General features: G+C 46.3%; 1 protein-coding gene across 1 annotated transcript in view; it reads right to left on the reverse strand.

Moving 5' to 3' along the window:
• Window positions 1-267: 267 nt before the first annotated feature.
• Window positions 268-19,578, reverse strand: part of LOC121650520 (protein mono-ADP-ribosyltransferase PARP4-like) — a 73,179-nt gene continuing 53,868 nt past the window's right edge. Inside the window, 8 exon segments of the mRNA XM_042002075.1 lie at window positions 268-898; window positions 4,348-4,480; window positions 4,688-4,790; window positions 6,100-6,163; window positions 12,831-12,878; window positions 14,646-15,691; window positions 15,857-16,045; window positions 16,462-16,521. Coding sequence (XP_041858009.1) covers window positions 691-898; window positions 4,348-4,480; window positions 4,688-4,790; window positions 6,100-6,163; window positions 12,831-12,878; window positions 14,646-15,691; window positions 15,857-16,045; window positions 16,462-16,521 — 1,851 coding nt within the window. The 3' untranslated portion in view covers window positions 268-690.

Genomic DNA, 19,578 nt, shown 5'->3' on the forward strand with positions numbered 1-19,578 from the left:
AATCATATTTCTCACTGTCCAGCAGCAACGACTGATCGTAAAGATGGCGGTCGTCTCAAACTGTCTGGTCCAACTGGTCCCTACACTGCCCCCTACTGGTTACTGGAATATTGCAGCATTTGAATGTGTAGCAATTTTTAAGGATGTAAAAAATGCTTCAAACAAACAGAAAACAAACCATGATGAACAGAGTAGCTGTAATTAAAAGCAAGTTTATTCTCACCCGCAGAATTCACCAAGTCAGGCAGATTCACTTTGTTTCAGCTCTGAATTTAAATAAACCAACTTAAGAGATGTAATCGCTCTCAGAAACATCCTCGGTGAAAACCTCTCCTACAAACTCTAACATTAAGACGTTTTTTATAACGTTTCCAAAGAACTATTTCAGAGCCAAAAATCCAATGATGAAGGAAAATCCGCCAACCAGATCTCAAAGATTCATATTTTCTGCAGTCTTCGTAGATCATTAAATCAGAGGTTCACGTAAAAAAAAAAATCAGCCCAAAGACAGAAAATCCACCAAACACATGAAGTACAACTGTTAGGAGACAAACCCTGTCCAGACTGAAAATATTTCTCTCGTCAGATTTGTTAAAAGAAACTCAGAAAAACAGATAAAGACAAAAGTTGACGTCATCCCTTCTGACAGGTATGTTTTCTCATCACGTCTCCTCATCAGTATCCACCTGCTCAGTGGACCGTCAGCGGTGGGGTGGGCCCCTGCAGCTCCAGACCTCTGAGGGGGGAGAATGGAGGCAGGTCTTCGAAGCCCAGCAGCTGGCGGGTGGAGGACTCCCAGTTCAGGCCAAACTCCAGCCGGCTGCAGACGCATGGATACTGCAGGTCGGCCAAGCACACCCAGTCCACTGCCGCCTTCACCTGCTGCAGACGCCCAGTCCTGGAGGTAGACAGCAACCATCAGATCAGACCCAAACACTGAGAACCGGGACAAGCACAGAACTGGATCCTAAGGCTCACCAAACCAGACTGAAAGCTTATTTTAGGTCAATGTTTGGAAATGATTTAGTTGCTGAATGTGATCAATGAATCATTGTTGGCATGATGTTAGTATGGAGTTAGCATAGTGTAAGCATTGTGTTATCCTGTTAGGAGAAAAAAAACATTCCTTCTCTGTTTTATTACAATATATTCAGACATATTAACAGATAACATTTCTGACTGGGAATCCACTCTCTGAGGTCCTAGATGAGGGCTCAGCCAGGTTTCCCTTGCCCTCCATCTGGGTGGGGCATGGTAGCAAGAGCCTGGTGGCGGAGCCTTTGCCCACTGGGCCGGATCGGGCTCAGCCCACCATCCATTAGAGGGGCCATGGGGGTAAGATGCAATATGAATTGGGCAGTGGCTGAAGCTTGGGACCCTGGTGGTCTGACCCTCGGCTGCAGAAGCTAGCTCTAGGGACGTGGAATGTCAGCTCTCTGGTGGGGAAGGAGCCTGAGCTGGTGCGCGAGGTTGAGCAGTTCCGGCTAGATATAGTTGGACTCGCCTTGACACACAGCTTGGGATCTAGAACCACTGCCTCGAGAAGGGCTGGACCCTCTTCCATTCTGGAGTTGCTCCCAGTGTGAAGCACTGACCAGGTGTAGGTATGGGCATGCTCACTGCCCCCGACTTGGCACCTGTACATTGTGGTTTACCCCGGTGGACGACAGGGTTGCCTCCCTCCACCTTCAGTTGGGGGAACGGGGCCTGACTGTTTGTGCTTATGCACCAAACAGCAGTTCAGAGTACCCACCCTTTTTGGAGTCCTTGGAGTACTGAGCACTCCTTTTAGGGACTCCCTCATTCTGCTGGAGGACTTCAATGCTGATGATAGTGAAACCTGGAGGGGCATGATTGAGCGGAACTAGGCCACAGTTCGATGATGAAGTTGTAGTCGCATCATTGGACTTGCGATCTTGGACACTCCGGTGAAGAGAGGGGCGGAGCTGTCACCTGATCACCACCTGGTGGTGAGTTGGCTCAGATGATGGGGATGGATGCCGGTCAGGCCTGGCAGGACCAGACATGTTGTGAAGGTCTGCTGGGAACGTCTGGCAGAGTCCCCTGTGAGAGAAAGCTTCAGCTTCCATCTCCGGCAGAACGTCAGTCATGTCCCAGTTGCGGTGGGGGACATTTGAGTCTGAGTGGGGTATGTATTGGTTGTCAGTGCCTGTCGTGGGGGCAAGCCCCAAACTTGTTAGTGGACACCAGCAGTGAGAGATGCCATCAGGATGAAGAATGAGTCCTATTGTCCCTCTTTGGCTTGTAGGACTCCGGAGGTATCGGCAGACTAAACGGAACGCAGCTTCAGAGGTTGCTGAGGCCAAAAACTCAAGCATGGGAGGAGACTGGAGAACAACTTCCAGACGGCTTCGAGGAGATGCTGGTCCACCATCCAGCGGCTCAGGCGGGGGAAGCAGGGCTCCATCATTAAGCGCTGTGTGATTGGGGGGGGTTGCAGGTCAAATGGCTGTCTGATGCGGTAGAAACCAACTACGGGGATGCCTGTTGTGAACCACCCTGCTATTTGTGAGCTGTTTGTAAATGGACAAAAAAAGGAGCGCTTATTTCTAAATGAAAGAAAATTCAGAGCTCTAAGAAATGGCTGTGGAGACTTTTTCATTCATGTGAGATGCTTTACCCTTCGAGCCTGCTGACTGTTCCATAACAGCTAGACCCCAACAATATGATTCATGACGCAAAAGCTACTCAACCTTAATACAACAAATTTACAAGACTACATCTGGCAATAACAGTCACATTTATCACAATTATCTCTTTCCCTGTGAAGGATGTATTTGATACTTGAATGTTTCTATAAAGCAAACCAATAAATTCAACCTAAAATGCAATTTAATATGGACAGACAGGGTTGTTCTTAATATACTAAATCATAAACTATTACTTTTCATTACATTTGCTTCTAATCTCGTTCTCTACTTGTACGTTTATTTGGGACAACTAGAAGCACAGGTCAGACCTCTGCAAGCCATGGTCATTGTTTTGATGATGAATGATTGAGGGCATCATCTTTTAAGCTGGAAGCTGTGATGTCTAACTGATCTCCCCATGGTATCATCCTTTAAAACATTCCTGGATACAGGCGGTGATCCGGATCACCCCGAGAGTCTAATCACTTGTTCCATATTCCATTTCTGACATTTCCTGAAAATTTCACCAAAATCCATGAATAACTTTCTGAGTTATGTTTCTGACAGACAAACATTCACAAACCGTCCTTTTCTCAGGCCCTTTTACTCATAATGTTCTCTGTCTGGAATTTTAAAAATTAAAAACTTACAAACGCTGAATATCTCCTCCTGTCATCTCGCTTTCCTCCATGTTTTACTAACTGCAGCTGTGCCATCCGCCTCCCATAACAACAAAACGCTTTCAAGGCGCCTTTAAAACCGGCAGCAGAGCAGTACCGATGTGGATACGCTAAGAAAGATACATAGCACATTTATCCAGCAGCTGTATCCGATGCACACTGAAGTTACCAGTGCAGTCGCATCGCAAACATCTGTCTCGGACCACTGATTCAGATCAGTGATCTCTCCGTCCCTAGTGTAAGGTGGGGATGGGGGGCTGCTGACTGCGACTCGGGACGTTGTGAGGCGGTGGAGGGAATACTTCGAAGACCTCCTTAATCCCACCAGCACGTCTTCCGATGAGGAAGCAGAGTCTGGGGTAGCTGGTGCTGGCTCTGAGGTGGCTGAGGTGGTTAAAAAGCTCCTCGATGGCAGGGCCTCGGGGGTGGATGAGGTCCGCCCAGAGTTCCTTAAGGCTCTGGATGCTGTAGGGCTGTCTTGGCTGACACGCCTCTGCAGCATCGCGTGGACATCGGGGACAGTTCCCCTGGACTGGCAGACTGGGGTGGTGGTCCCACTTTTTGAGGGTGTGCTCCAACTACAGGGGGATCACACTCCTCAGCCTCCCCGGTAAGGTCTATTCAGGGGTGCTGGAGAGGAGGGTCCGTTGGATAGTCGAACCTCAGATTGAGGAGGAGCAGTGTGGTTTTCATCCCGGTCATGGAACAGTGGACCAGCTCTACACCCTCTTCAGGGTTGGATGGATGGATGGGTGGATGGATGGATGGATGAATGGGTGGATGGATGGATGGATGAATGGGTGGGTGGGTGGATGGATGAATGGGTGGGTGGGTGGGTGGATGGATGTTATGTTTCAGATCCAGCATCATCTACTTGTGCTTTTTTCTGATCTGATTGTTTACGTTTTATTTCTTGGATTAAAAATCTCTTACTGATCAGTTCCTGATCAATTTACCTGAGCTGATGTGTGTGTGTTTTAGGTTTAATCTAAGCTGGTGTGTGTGGTCCATCAGACCTGGGGGGTGAAGTCTCCTCCAGGCGAAACAGGCTGCGCAGCAGTTTTCCTTCCTCCACCTTCTCCATCCTCAGCAGCTGCAGGACCAGGAGAGTCGCCACCATCCTAAGGATGTCTGTGTGGGCCTTCACACCTGTAACACACACACATTTTTTCCTGTTTACAAACAAAACACCAAGGATTACTTTACTCACCCCTAAGACAAATAAAAACTAACTATGGATTCTATGTCAACTTTGTTTTCCAGCTGTCAGGAACAACACTCAGCTGCCAGCAGCAAAAAGACTTTAAATGATTTCAGACAAACATTAAAGTTAAAAATAAAAATGGTTCCTCTCACCTAGAGAACTGATGCCTTTGCTCTTCAGGAAGATGTTGGTGAAGACGTCCACGTTCAGGTTTAACAAGTCTCCCAGTTCCGTGGTCAGATCCCAGAAACCGTCCTGCCACAGACGAACATCATCATCATGATCAGAGTAAAGACGAGGAACCGGGACACCGACAGAAACCGAAACCTCGGATCAAACAAGTCTCCTTAACTCTGAAACCTTTACACCGAATCAGATCATTGTTTCTCGGTAATTTTAGTCAAGTCTCAGGTCTGTTTATTCTCAGCTTTTCTGTGTCAGAATGTCATAAAAATAATGTGCTTCGTATCAGCAACTCCAGCCCTGGATGACAGATGATGGTGTTTCATTATTTACTGAACAGAAACTAAGAGTCAGAATCTGAAAATCTGTCCAACCTGAGGACAGGTGTGTTTCAGCACGACGACTGTTTTCAGTAAAACCTTTAATGAAAAGCTTTAATTACAGAAGAAACCTTTGGAAACTAATAACTAAACACTGATATCAGTCTCAAGGGTTTGTGGATCTTTGAGTCTATCTGGGAAGGGTTATGAGGTCATTTCCAAACTATCCCGAGGTACCAAAAATCCAGCCCAGTCCACCAAAGTTCTGGCCCAGCTCCAGCCCCAGAGTCCACCAAAGACCTGGCTGGATCCGGGCCAGGTCTTTGGTGGACTCCGGGCTAAATCCGGGCCAGGTCCTTGGTGGACTCTGGGCTGATCCGGGCCAGGTCTTTGGTGGACTCCGGGCTGAATCCGGGCCAGGTCTTTGGTGGACTCCGGGCTGAATCCGGGCCAGGTCTTTGGTGGACTCCGGGCTGAATCCGGGCCAAAGGATTTTTGCTATCTGGGTCTGGAGTCCATCATTCATTCAGCACTGAAGACAGCTTCCAACCTTCCCAGAAGCTGACGTTCCTACAAGTTCAGTGCAAGATCAGAGTGTAAAAAACCCAAGATCTACATCTAGTTTAATCAGAATAAACTTTAATTTGCTGAACATGTTCAGCAGCAGGAAAATCTGCTTTGTTCCAGCCTGTTGAGACACATTATTGAGGATGGACGCACAAGCCTTACAAACATCGTCATCCTCAGGAGGCAAACATTCCCTCCAGAATCAGACACGACAAACAACGGAGAAGGTTAGGGTTAGAGGTTACCACGAGAGAGGCGGAAAACCTCACCCAGGAAACCATGACTCCAACTTCCTGCAGCTGGAGCTTGTAGAAGCCGCTGGACCACGGCGAGGAGCTGGTTCTGACTTTTTCTGTTCAGTGAATAATGCTTTTACACGCTCATTCAGGACCAGATGGTTCTCACTGTGTCCTGAAGAAGGTGGAAGCTGCAGCACGGGCAGCTTCTCAGCTTTTAGTTTGTTATGAAAAGGATAAAAAGTGAAAATGTGTCACCAAGTGCTGCAGCTGGAAGATCTTCGTCCATTTCAGCTTCAGTTCTGCGTCCATCAGCTTCCTCCTGGAAAAAGCACACAGGTAACTCACAGCAGCAAAGCACAGACTAACAACACCTCCTTTAAACCAGGCGGTCAGTCACTCGGCCCTCCGGAGGGTCCGATATAAGTCATGTATTAGATAGTAATATTTTAATAAAAGTAAGGATTTATTTAGTTCTATATTTACATTCTCGTGTTCAATATAAATTTACAAGTTAAAATAAAAAACAGGCTAAACTCAAAATTAAAATATCACGCAAAACTTCAATTATTTCAGTAATTCAACTTAAAAAGGTAAACTAACATCTTATGTAGACTCATGATGTGCCACGTGAGATGTTTCCAGCATTTATTTCTAACAACTCTGATGATTCTGGCTTCCAGCTGATGAAAACCCATAAAATCTAAATCTCAGAAAATCTGAATACTGTGAAAAGGTTCGGTGTTGCAGCCACAATAACCAGCTGATCCATCCAAACACCTGCAGAGGCCTCCTGAGCATCTAGATGGTCTCAGTCTGTTCCAGTAGAGTCCAGCATCATGGGGAAGGCTGCTGACCTGGCAGCTGGACAGAAACCATCACCTCCCTCCACCAGGAGGAAAGGCCTCAGCAGGCGGCTGCAGAAGAAGCTGGATGATCAAAGTGCTGCATCAAAGCTCATCAAGAAGAAGCTGAGAGGAAGGAGAAGCTGGAACAAGCAGCAGGATGGAGCAGCTGGTGGAGCTTCACCAGGACTGAGGCTGGAGTTAGAGCTTCCAGAGCCACCACACAGACGGATCCTGGACCTGGACTTCATGTCGTAGTCAGGACCACAGGCTGGTAACATCCACGCTGCATGGAGGCAGGAGTCCATGCAGAAGCTCAGACCAAGACCTGGGTTCATATGCAGGACTAGACCGAGACCTGCTTCATATGCAGGACTAGACCGAGACCTGCTTCATATGCAGGCTAGACCGAGACCTGGGTTCATACGCAGGACTAGACCGAGACCTGGGTTCATACTCAGGACTAGACCGAGACCTGGGTTCATATACGGGACTAGACCGAGACCTGGATTCATATGCGGGACTAGACTGAGACCTGGGATCATACTCAGGACTAGACCGAGACCTGGATTCATATACAGGACTAGACCGAGACCTGGGTTCATATACGGGACTAGACCGAGACCTGGATTCATATACGGGACTAGACCGAGACCTGGGTTCATATGCAGGACTAGACAGAGACCTAAGTTCATATGCAGGACTAGACCGAGACCTGGGTTCATATGCAGGACTAGACCGAGACCTGGGTTCATATACGGGACTAGACCGAGACCTGGGTTCATATACGGGACTAGACCGAGACCTGGGTTCATATACGGGACTAGACCGAGACCTGGGTTCATATGCAGGACTAGACCGAGACCTGGATTCATATGCAGGACTAGACCGAGACCTGGGTTCATACTCAGGACTAGACCGAGACCTGGGTTCATACTCAGGACTAGACCAAGACCTGGGTTCATATGCGGGACCAGACCGAGACCTGGGTTCATATACAGGACTAGACCGAGACCTGGATTCATATACAGGACTAGACAGAGACCTGGATTCATATACGGGACTAGACCGAGACCTGGGTTCATATACGGGACTAGACCGAGACCTGGGTTCATATACGGGACTAGACCGAGACCTGGGTTCATATACGGGACTAGACCGAGACCTGGGTTCATATGCAGGACTAGACCGAGACCTGGATTCATATGCAGGACTAGACCGAGACCTGGGTTCATACTCAGGACTAGACCGAGACCTGGGTTCATACTCAGGACTAGACCAAGACCTGGGTTCATATGCGGGACCAGACCGAGACCTGGGTTCATATACAGGACTAGACCGAGACCTGGATTCATATACAGGACTAGACAGAGACCTGGATTCATATACGGGACTAGACCGAGACCTGGGTTCATATACGGGACTAGACCGAGACCTGGGTTCATATACGGGACTAGACCGAGACCTGGGTTCATATGCAGGACTAGACCGAGACCTGGATTCATATACAGGACTAGACCGAGACCTGGATTCATATGCAGGACTAGACCGAGACCTGGGTTCATATACAGGACTAGACCGAGACCTGGATTCATATGCAGGACTAGACCGAGACCTGGGTTCATATGCGGGACTAGACCGAGACCTGGGTTCATACTCAGGACTAGACCGAGACCTGGGTTCAAATGCGGGACCAGACCGAGACCTGGGTTCATATGCGGGACTAGACCGAGACCTGGGATCATACTCAGGACTACACCGAGACCTGGGTTCATATACAGGACTAGACCGAGACCTGGGTTCATATGCAGGACTAGACCAAGACCTGGATTCATATACAGGACTAGACAGAGACCTGGGTTCATATACAGGACTAGACCGAGACCTGGGTTCATATACGGGACTAGACCGAGACCTGGGTTCATATGCGGGACTAGACCGAGACCTGGGTTCATATGCAGGACTAGACCGAGACCTGGGTTCATATACGGGACTAGACCGAGACCTGGGTTCATATGCAGGACTAGACCGAGACCTGGATTCATATACAGGACTAGACCGAGACCTGGGTTCATATGCAGGACTAGACCGAGACCAGGGTTCATACTCAGGACTAGACCGAGACCTGGGTTCATATGCGGGACCAGACCGAGACCTGGGTTCATATACAGGACTAGACCAAGACCTGGGTTCATATGCAGGACTAGACCGAGACCTGGATTCATATACAGGACTAGACCGAGACCTGGGTTCATATGCAGGACTAGACCAAGACCTGGGTTCATATGCAGGACTAGACCGAGACCTGGATTCATATGCAGGACTAGACCGAGACCTGGATTCATATACAGGACTAGACCGAGACCTGGGTTCATATGCAGGACTAGACCGAGACCTGGATTCATATACAGGACTAGACCGAGACCTGCGTTCATATGCAGGACTAGACCGAGACCTGCGTTCATACTCAGGACTAGACCGAGACCTGGGTTCATACTCAGGACTAGACCGAGACCTGGGTTCATACTCAGGACTAGACCGAGACCTGGGTTCATATACGGGACTAGACCGAGACCTGGGTTCATATACGGGACTAGACCGAGACCTGGATTCATATGCGGGACTAGACTGAGACCTGGGATCATACTCAGGACTAGACCGAGACCTGGGTTAATACTCAGGACTACACCGAGACCTGGGTTCATACTCAGGACTAGACCGAGACCTGGGTTCATACTCAGGACTAGACCGAGACCTGGGTTCATATGCAGGACTAGACCGAGACCTGGATTCATATACAGGACTAGACCGAGACCTGGGTTCATATGCAGGACTAGACCAAGACCTGGGTTCATATGCAGGACTAGACCGAGACCTGGATTCATATACAGGACTAGACCGAGACCTGGGTTCATATGCAGGACTAGACCGAGACCTGGATTCATATACAGGACTAGACCGAGACCTGGGTTCATATGCAGGACTAGACCGAGACCTGCGTTCATACTCAGGACTAGACCGAGACCTGGGTTAATACTCAGGACTAGACCGAGACCTGGGTTCATATACAGGACTAGACCGAGACCTGGGTTCATATGCAGGACTAGACCGAGACCTGGATTCATATACAGGACTAGACCGAGACCTGGGTTCATATGCAGGACTAGACCGAGACCTGCGTTCATACTCAGGACTAGACCGAGACCTGGGTTAATACTCAGGACTAGACCGAGACCTGGGTTCATACTCAGGACTAGACCGAGACCTGGGTTCATACTCAGGACTAGACCAAGACCTGGGTTCATATGCGGGACCAGACCGAGACCTGGATTCATATGCAGGACTAGACCGAGACCTGCGTTCATACTCAGGACTAGACCGAGACCTGGGTTAATACTCAGGACTACACCGAGACCTGGGTTCATACTCAGGACTAGACCGAGACCTGGGTTCATACTCAGGACTAGACCAAGACCTGGGTTCATATACGGGACTAGACCGAGACCTGGATTCATATGCGGGACTAGACTGAGACCTGGGATCATACTCAGGACTAGACCGAGACCTGGGTTAATACTCAGGACTACACCGAGACCTGGGTTCATACTCAGGACTAGACCGAGACCTGGGTTCATACTCAGGACTAGACTGAGACCTGGGTTCATACTCAGGACTAGACCGAGACCTGGGTTCATATACAGGACTAGACCAAGACCTGGGTTCATATGCAGGACTAGACCGAGACCTGGATTCATATACAGGACTAGACCGAGACCTGGGTTCATATACGGGACTAGACCGAGACCAGGGTTCATACTCAGGACTAGACCGAGACCTGGGTTCATATGCGGGACCAGACCGAGACCTGGGTTCATATACAGGACTAGACCAAGACCTGGGTTCATATGCAGGACTAGACCGAGACCTGGATTCATATACAGGACTAGACCGAGACCTGGGTTCATATGCAGGACTAGACCAAGACCTGGGTTCATATGCAGGACTAGACCGAGACCTGGATTCATATGCAGGACTAGACCGAGACCTGGATTCATATACAGGACTAGACCGAGACCTGGGTTCATATGCAGGACTAGACCGAGACCTGGATTCATATACAGGACTAGACCGAGACCTGGGTTCATATGCAGGACTAGACCGAGACCTGCGTTCATACTCAGGACTAGACCGAGACCTGGGTTCATACTCAGGACTAGACCGAGACCTGGGTTCATACTCAGGACTAGACCGAGACCTGGGTTCATATACGGGACTAGACCGAGACCTGGGTTCATATACGGGACTAGACCGAGACCTGGATTCATATGCGGGACTAGACTGAGACCTGGGATCATACTCAGGACTAGACCGAGACCTGGGTTAATACTCAGGACTACACCGAGACCTGGGTTCATACTCAGGACTAGACCGAGACCTGGGTTCATACTCAGGACTAGACCGAGACCTGGGTTCATATGCAGGACTAGACCGAGACCTGGATTCATATACAGGACTAGACCGAGACCTGGGTTCATATGCAGGACTAGACCAAGACCTGGGTTCATATGCAGGACTAGACCGAGACCTGGATTCATATACAGGACTAGACCGAGACCTGGGTTCATATGCAGGACTAGACCGAGACCTGGATTCATATACAGGACTAGACCGAGACCTGGGTTCATATGCAGGACTAGACCGAGACCTGCGTTCATACTCAGGACTAGACCGAGACCTGGGTTAATACTCAGGACTAGACCGAGACCTGGGTTCATATACAGGACTAGACCGAGACCTGGGTTCATATGCAGGACTAGACCGAGACCTGGATTCATATACAGGACTAGACCGAGACCTGGGTTCATATGCAGGACTAGACCGAGACCTGCGTTCATACTCAGGACTAGACCGAGACCTGGGTTAATACTCAGGACTAGACCGAGACCTGGGTTCATACTCAGGACTAGACCGAGACCTGGGTTCATACTCAGGACTAGACCAAGACCTGGGTTCATATGCGGGACCAGACCGAGACCTGGATTCATATGCAGGACTAGACCGAGACCTGCGTTCATACTCAGGACTAGACCGAGACCTGGGTTAATACTCAGGACTACACCGAGACCTGGGTTCATACTCAGGACTAGACCGAGACCTGGGTTCATACTCAGGACTAGACCAAGACCTGGGTTCATATACGGGACTAGACCGAGACCTGGATTCATATGCGGGACTAGACTGAGACCTGGGATCATACTCAGGACTAGACCGAGACCTGGGTTAATACTCAGGACTACACCGAGACCTGGGTTCATACTCAGGACTAGACCGAGACCTGGGTTCATACTCAGGACTAGACTGAGACCTGGGTTCATACTCAGGACTAGACCGAGACCTGGGTTCATATACAGGACTAGACCAAGACCTGGGTTCATATGCAGGACTAGACCGAGACCTGGATTCATATACAGGACTAGACCGAGACCTGGGTTCATATGCAGGACTAGACCAAGACCTGGGTTCATATGCAGGACTAGACCGAGACCTGGATTCATATACAGGACTAGACCGAGACCTGGGTTCATATGCAGGACTAGACCGAGACCTGTGTTCATATGCAGGACTAGACTCTCACATGGTCACAGTTGTGGACCCAGTTTCCTTTTCTTGGATTTCATGTAATATTCTAATTTTGGGGTTTTCATCAGCAGCATAACGAGTCGGACTTTGTTCTTCTGTCTGTTCCTGTTTTTAAACCACAATGATTTAAAGGAAATGTCAGAAAATTAGAATTAGGTTTTGTTTTGTTTTTAATGTGAACTTCTATTTCCTTTTTTCTTCTCTTTTTACTTTGTTAAAAAATAAAGATAATAAACTAAAACTAATCTCTAACGTGTCCATGTGAGGTTTCATTTTTCTGTTTAGAGATGACGTTCGTTCAAGGTGAGAACAGATCTGATGATCTGATGTACGATAACGCAGCGTAGGTTCTCCGGCTTCCTCCCCCCGTCAACAAACATCATGACTGTAAATTCTCCCTACGTGTGAATGGTTGCTGGTCTCTGTGTTGGTCCTGCGATGGACTGCCAACCTGTCCAGGTGTACCTGTCCAGGTGTACCTGTCCAGGTGTACCTGAGTCTTACCTGCTAAATGCTGGGACAGGCTCCAGCTTCTCCGCGACCTGAAGGAGCCTAAGCGGTACAGAAAATGGATGGATGAATATAACAGAAATATAAACAATTCGATGTATTAAAAATATATACAAATCAATTAAATTAGTCAATTTTATAAATTTAAATAATTCTATAAATAAAATGTTAAATTGTAAAATTTCTAATTTTAAATGTAGAAAAGTGATAAAAAGTTTTTTGATCAATTTTATTTCTATATATAAATATAGATGTTTATATATAAGAACATAAATATTTTGTATTTATTAATGAATTTAAAAATAATGTATTTATATATGTATATATATAAACTTACATAAAAAATATCAGACTAAATCCATCAAAACGAATACAAATAAAATTAAAAATATAACATATATAAATGTGTAATTGAGATAAACTATAGCTGAAACCCATTTTTCTCCAGATATTCCAGGTTGTTGATGTTCTAAAACGATAGTCTTTGTACTACAACATTATTTCTTTGTACTACAACATTATGTCTTTGTACTACAACATTATTTCTTTGTACTACAACATTATGTCTTTGTACTACAACATTATTTCTTTGTACTACAACATTATGTCTTTGTACTACAACATTATTTCTTTGTACTACAACATTATGTCTTTGTGCTACAACATTATTTCTTTGTACTACAACATTATGTCTTTGTACTACAACATTATTTCTTTGTACTACAACATTATGTCTTTGTACTACAACATTATTTCTTTGTACTACAACATTATGTCTTTGTGCTACAACATTATTTCTTTGTACTACAACATTATGTCTTTGTACTACAACATTATTTCTTTGTACTACAACATTATGTCTTTGTACTACAACATTATTTCTTTGTACTACAACATTATGTCTTTGTGCTACAACATTATTTCTTTGTACTACAACATTATGTCTTTGTACTACAACATTATTTCTTTGTACTACAACATTATGTCTTTGTACTACAACATTATTTCTTTGTACTAGCAACATTATGTCTTTGTGCTACAACATTATTTCTTTGTACTACAACATTATGTCTTTGTACTACAACATTATTTCTTTGTACTACAACATTATGTCTTTGTACTACAACATTATTTCTTTGTACTACAACATTATGTCTTTGTGCTACAACATTATTTCTTTGTACTACAACATTATGTCTTTGTACTACAACATTATTTCTTTGTACTACAACATTATGTCTTTGTGCTACAACATTATTTCTTTGTACTACAACATTATGTCTTTGTACTACAACATTATGTCTTTGTACTACAACTTTATTTCTTTGTACTACAACATTATGTCTTTGTACTACAACATTATGTCTTTGTACTACAACATTATTTCTTTGTACTACAACATTATGTCTTTGTACTACAACATTATTTCTTTGTACTACAACATTATGTCTTTGTACTACAACATTATGTCTTTGTACTACAACATTATGTCTTTGTACTACAACATTATTTCTTTGTACTACAACATTATGTCTTTGTGCTACAACATTATTTCTTTGTACTACAACATTATGTCTTTGTACTACAACATTATTTCTTTGTACTACAACATTATGTCTTTGTACTACAACATTATGTCTTTGTACTACAACATTATGTCTTTGTACTACAACATTATTTCTTTGTACTACAACATTATGTCTAGGTTATTGTGCTTTTATTTGTGACCCGCTGGAGGCAGATTGGACGATGAGTTTGAGACTTGTGATTTAAAATGAGAAATCAGGAAACAGAATATTTCAGACTCACTCAGATGATGGAGGAGCTGCTGCAGGAGGAGCAGGAAATCCAACGCTGAATGATGCCCTTGAATACACCGTATCGAGGTCAAAAAGACCTCCAACAGGTAAAGTCTTTTTATGAAGAACTCGACGTGGAGCGTCATGTGTTGGCGGAGGGTCTTGTGTAACGGTCTCAGGCGGAGGGGAAGGTGACTCTGACATTAAAGACCTAGTGAAAGTAGAAGTTCTTTCCCACAGAGCTTCAGAACTGGACATGAGGGATCTGTCCACTGTGGTTTGAAGAGAACGCTTCCTAGATAAAGCTTCAGTTAGGTCTTTAGTTGGTTCTTCAGGTCGATCAGGAAGCACATCACCCTGAACAGATGCATCTTGGTAAGAGAAACGCCTCCTGGCTTCATCAGACTCGACTGTTGGCTGTGGCTTGGCTATGACCAGGTTTAGAGGTTCACTTGAAGGTTTGCTGCCAAGGAGCAGGGGAACACCAACAGCTGCTGGTGGCCAGACACCGCTGTCCCCTAGCTGAGTTAAAAGCTGAGAGCGGGGGAAAGGTTCAGCAAAACTGCTGCCAAAACCCTGAGGCAGACTTCCAACAGATGATCTCAGGATTCCTCCAACAGAGAAGCTGCTGGATGCAGCAATTCTTCCCATAAAAGGTTTAAGAAAGGATAGCTGAGGGGTTCTCCCCTCTGGTTGATGGGAGTCAGCAGCTGACTGTGTTCCTGCAGGGCTCTGTCCAAAAGGTCCACCTGCAGGGCTCTGTCCAAAAGGTCCACCTGAAGGGCTCTGTCCAAAAGGTCCACCTGCAGGGCTCTGTCCAAAAGGTCCACCTGAAGGGCCCTGTCCAAAAGGTCCACCTGCAGGGCCCTGTCCAAATGGTCCACCTGCAGGGCTCTGTCCAAAAGGTCCACCTGAAGGGCTCTGTCCAAAAGGTCCACCTGCAGGGCTCTGTCCCAAAGGTCCCCCTGCAGGGCTCTGTCCAAAAGGTCCACCTGAAGGGCTCTGTCCAAAACGTCCACCTGCAGGGCTCTGTCCAAAACGTCCACCTGCAGGGCCCTGTCCAAAAGCAAAACCATCAGTATTTTGATGTCCGATAACTGTAAGTCCAGGCTGTCCAGTGAATCCAGGACCGGATAATATTACTGGAGATCTTTTAGCCCGGTACACCTTTGATGATAGCACATGGACTGGTGGTGTCACATCGGACATGGAAACACTCACATATAGAGAAGGAGGGAGTGGAGCCGACCCGAGAGGAGCATGAACTGCAGGAGGAGGAGGAGGAGGGACGACAGAGGGGAAACACTTCACAGTAGAGAAAGGACGACGGTGGTGGGCTTCAGTAGGTGGAGGACCAGGTACATCTTCAGTGAAATTCTTCATTTTAACTTTCCCATATACACATAGACCCTACAGAAAGAGTAATGACAAGAAAACAAAGTGAATATGAATAAAAACTGAAGTACTAATGTCAATGATCACACTAGTGCTTCAGCCTGTGTTTGAATAAAGTTCAAAAACTTTATTATCCCCTCAGGGAAATATGCTCTACAGCCAGTAGAAAGACAACATCCAAACAAATGAGTTAGAAAAAAAATCACCCCCCTCACAGTTGTCATGAAGGTAAACTTGACCTTTTAATCCTAAAATGGATTTTTGTACCAGGCTTTAAACATGTTTATTTCTGCTGTGAAGTTGGTCTTTTTAACATGGGGATTTGCTCTGTTTTGGAGCCCCTAGTGGATGAGGGGGGAACTGTAACTTTTTACACTTCTGCATAGGCTTCACATTTTACCGCCGGAGGTTGTCGGCTGGAAGAAACTTACCATGGGTACATAAAAAGGGGATGTAGGTGAGTAATGGGGGGTCTGCTGCACTTTATCAGCCTATAACAGAGACAAACACAGACATGTTAACATGACACATGTTGCATTAAAGTTTATTTTCTTTATCAGTAAATGTTATTTAAATTACTTGCTGCAGTTTTTGCCCTGTTTCTACCCGCTGGAGTGCCTGCTGCTCAGCCTTAGTACCGATGGAGAACCGAACTTATACCCATATATCAGCAAACTGGCAATGGCGCAATTGTGAAAATGTATCATCAGCTGTTTAGGGATTTTGATGCTCCTCAGTTTCTGCAGATGGTACAGGCGTTGCTGGGCCTTTCCTACCACTGAGACCATGTTAATGCCTCAGCTCGTCACTCTGAGCTGTGGGGTAACTCAGGGATCAATTCAAAGCTTCTTTGTTTTCCTTATAGACTACATGTTTTCCTCTGAGGATGGCAACATGGCCTCTTTGCACCTTTCGGAACAGGCATGAGAATTTGTACTTTTCTTCTGACTACAGTTTGGAGTAATCGGCCTTCTGGGACTCTGAGTGGAGCATTGGCGGGTTTGCTGCCTGCACATGTGATTCGATTACGATTCAGATTCATGTGTGACTACTTGATTACGACTACTTTAAAAGTGGAAATGTGTAACATGGTTTCTCATATCTGGATGGATGGATGGATGGATGATGGATGGATGGATGGATGGATGGATGGATGGATGGATGATGGACGGATGGATGGATGGATGACAGAGTTCATTGTTTGGGTGGAAGAAGGCAGAACAGTAACAGACTGAAACCGATTGTGGCTAAATTCACAAGCTTCAATCAAAAAGAGCAGGTGAAGAGACGAGGACAGGAGCTGAGAGGAAAGGATTTCAGCATCAACAACCAGTTTCCCAAAGAGATCCTGGAGAGACGAAGGTCCTGTTTCCAATCCCGATAAAAGTTTAGAGAAGAAGGTTCCTGTGCAAACCACAGTGAAACAGTGAAATGCAGAGTTTTACAAAGAATTAGAAATCCTCAAAGAGGAGTCTTGCAAGACGTGATTTTACGAGAAAAACGGCTAATGCACTAAACACCATTCAATGGAAACACCTGGAAATCACAATAGTATGTCACATGTTCAACCAGAGCCTGAAACTGGGGAGAGTTCCACAGCTGTGGAAAACAAGGTGATGGTTTTGCGCCATCACCTTTGCTGCTGTAACAGTGAAATTTCCCCACGGTGGAACAAATAAAGGATTATCTTATCTTATCTTCCTTTGTCGAAAATTTAGAAATATAATTTTTATTTAGCAAAAAACTAAAATGGAAACGCAGCTAATGAAAACTTTTATTCTCCATAGAACCCACTACACAGGACAAAGGGTGTTCAAGATGGGTCAAGCACAATCAAGCATCTGCTCACATTGCACTAATAACACACCTGATAAATTATTTGATATTATTTGCATGCTTTGTGGTCTTGCACACCTGTTCAGAAGTTTTGCTTACAGGTATGTGAGGACCTTTCAACATGGTTTAAGTGTAATATTACTGCACATCCCACACTGTGCCTACTTGGTGACCTGGGTGATATCAACATAGAAATGAACTCAGCACACATGGCCCTCACTGCCTTATGCATCGTAAAGAAAACTATTCTCATGAATGTAAAAGCAAAAATAATCTGTCCATTAAACAGTTTAGGAATCTCCTTTCAGATTGCATCAGTAAGGAGACAGTGTCTGCCTTTTAAACATCAGCTGAATGACCTCAACTCTCTGTGGTCCCCTGTGATTGGCTCCATCACTTAGTGGGGGTGGCAGGTTGTGATTGTGCTGCTCCGAGCAATTTGGTACTGTCTTGGGGAGGGGGGTTTGGGTATGCCACTGCAGGGATGGGTTGGTGCATGGCCTGGTTTCCGGTAGGTGCTCTGGGGCCCACGGTGGGAGACACTGTGGAATGGGAGACACCTACCCAAGAAGGTGGGGGTTTGGGTAGGTTAGGGATGTGGGAGGAGGGGGTAGGTTGGGGATGTGGGAGGGAATTGGCTGGGTTAGGTTAATGGACGAGTGAGGGTGTAGGTTGGGTGACTGGGTAAGGTTGTTGGGTGGGAGGGTGGATAGGCGGGTAGATGGAAGAATGGGTGTGGTTTTGTGCAGGTGGGTGGACAAAGGGGGTGGTGATGGTGGGGTGGGAGGTTGTTGGGTGGGTGGAGATTAGTTGAGTGGGCCGGAGAGGGGTGGTGTGCTTGTACTATACAGTGTGGGTGTGGATGCGGGATGCACAGGTGATCATTAGATGTATGTTTGGGAAGGTGAATGTCTGTATATATAAGTGTTTGTATGTGTATGTGTGTGTGTGTTTATAATCGTATCCATAGAATAGAATAGAATAGAAATACTTTATTAATCCCTTTGGAGAGTCCTCAAGGAAATCATGTCTACATTATCATTTTAATTATCATTGTCATTATGATTTATTATTTTCGGCTATTATTATTATTATTATTATTACAGTTAGTACTCCCCAGGGGGTGGTGTGTGGGAGATATTTGGGGGGCGCTGTGGGTCCTTGGCTGCTGTCACTTGGGGCTCTGGGCTTGGTGGGGCCGGGACCGTCCTGCCCTGCGAGGGTCCCAGGAAACGGGGGTGCCTACTGTAGCCAATGGGGCGCCTCATCTTCTGGGGGGAGTTTCCCTTTTGCCTGGTTGTGCCACTCCTCACACCCCTCCCTCCCCGGCTCTTGCATTTACATCCACACACTTAGGGCTTTCGGGAGCGTGCACGTTGCACGGGGTGTGGTGGAGGGGCCTCAGTGGCTGCTTCTGCTGCACCCTGGGATGGCTTGCTCCTCAGTTTTAATCACACCTCATCTTTACATAAAAACAATGACACTACAAAAACACACACACAAAATGCTTTGGGGGGCGAGCTGTGTGGTATTATGTGGGAGGGACTCTTTGGGCGATCCTCCTTGAGGGCGTCGTCACCAGTTTTATCAATTTTACCTACTTTATAAACATGGCTGCCTTCCTCTGCCTCCCTCTGTCTGGATGCTGTTCCTGCGTTGGACTGTCTCGGTTCTGGTTTCCGTGGTGGCTGCTGGGTGCTTGGGGCTTGGGG

This window comes from Melanotaenia boesemani, chromosome 12, assembly GCF_017639745.1.
Source record: "Melanotaenia boesemani isolate fMelBoe1 chromosome 12, fMelBoe1.pri, whole genome shotgun sequence".
NCBI classification, from domain to species: Eukaryota; Metazoa; Chordata; class Actinopteri; order Atheriniformes; family Melanotaeniidae; genus Melanotaenia; species Melanotaenia boesemani.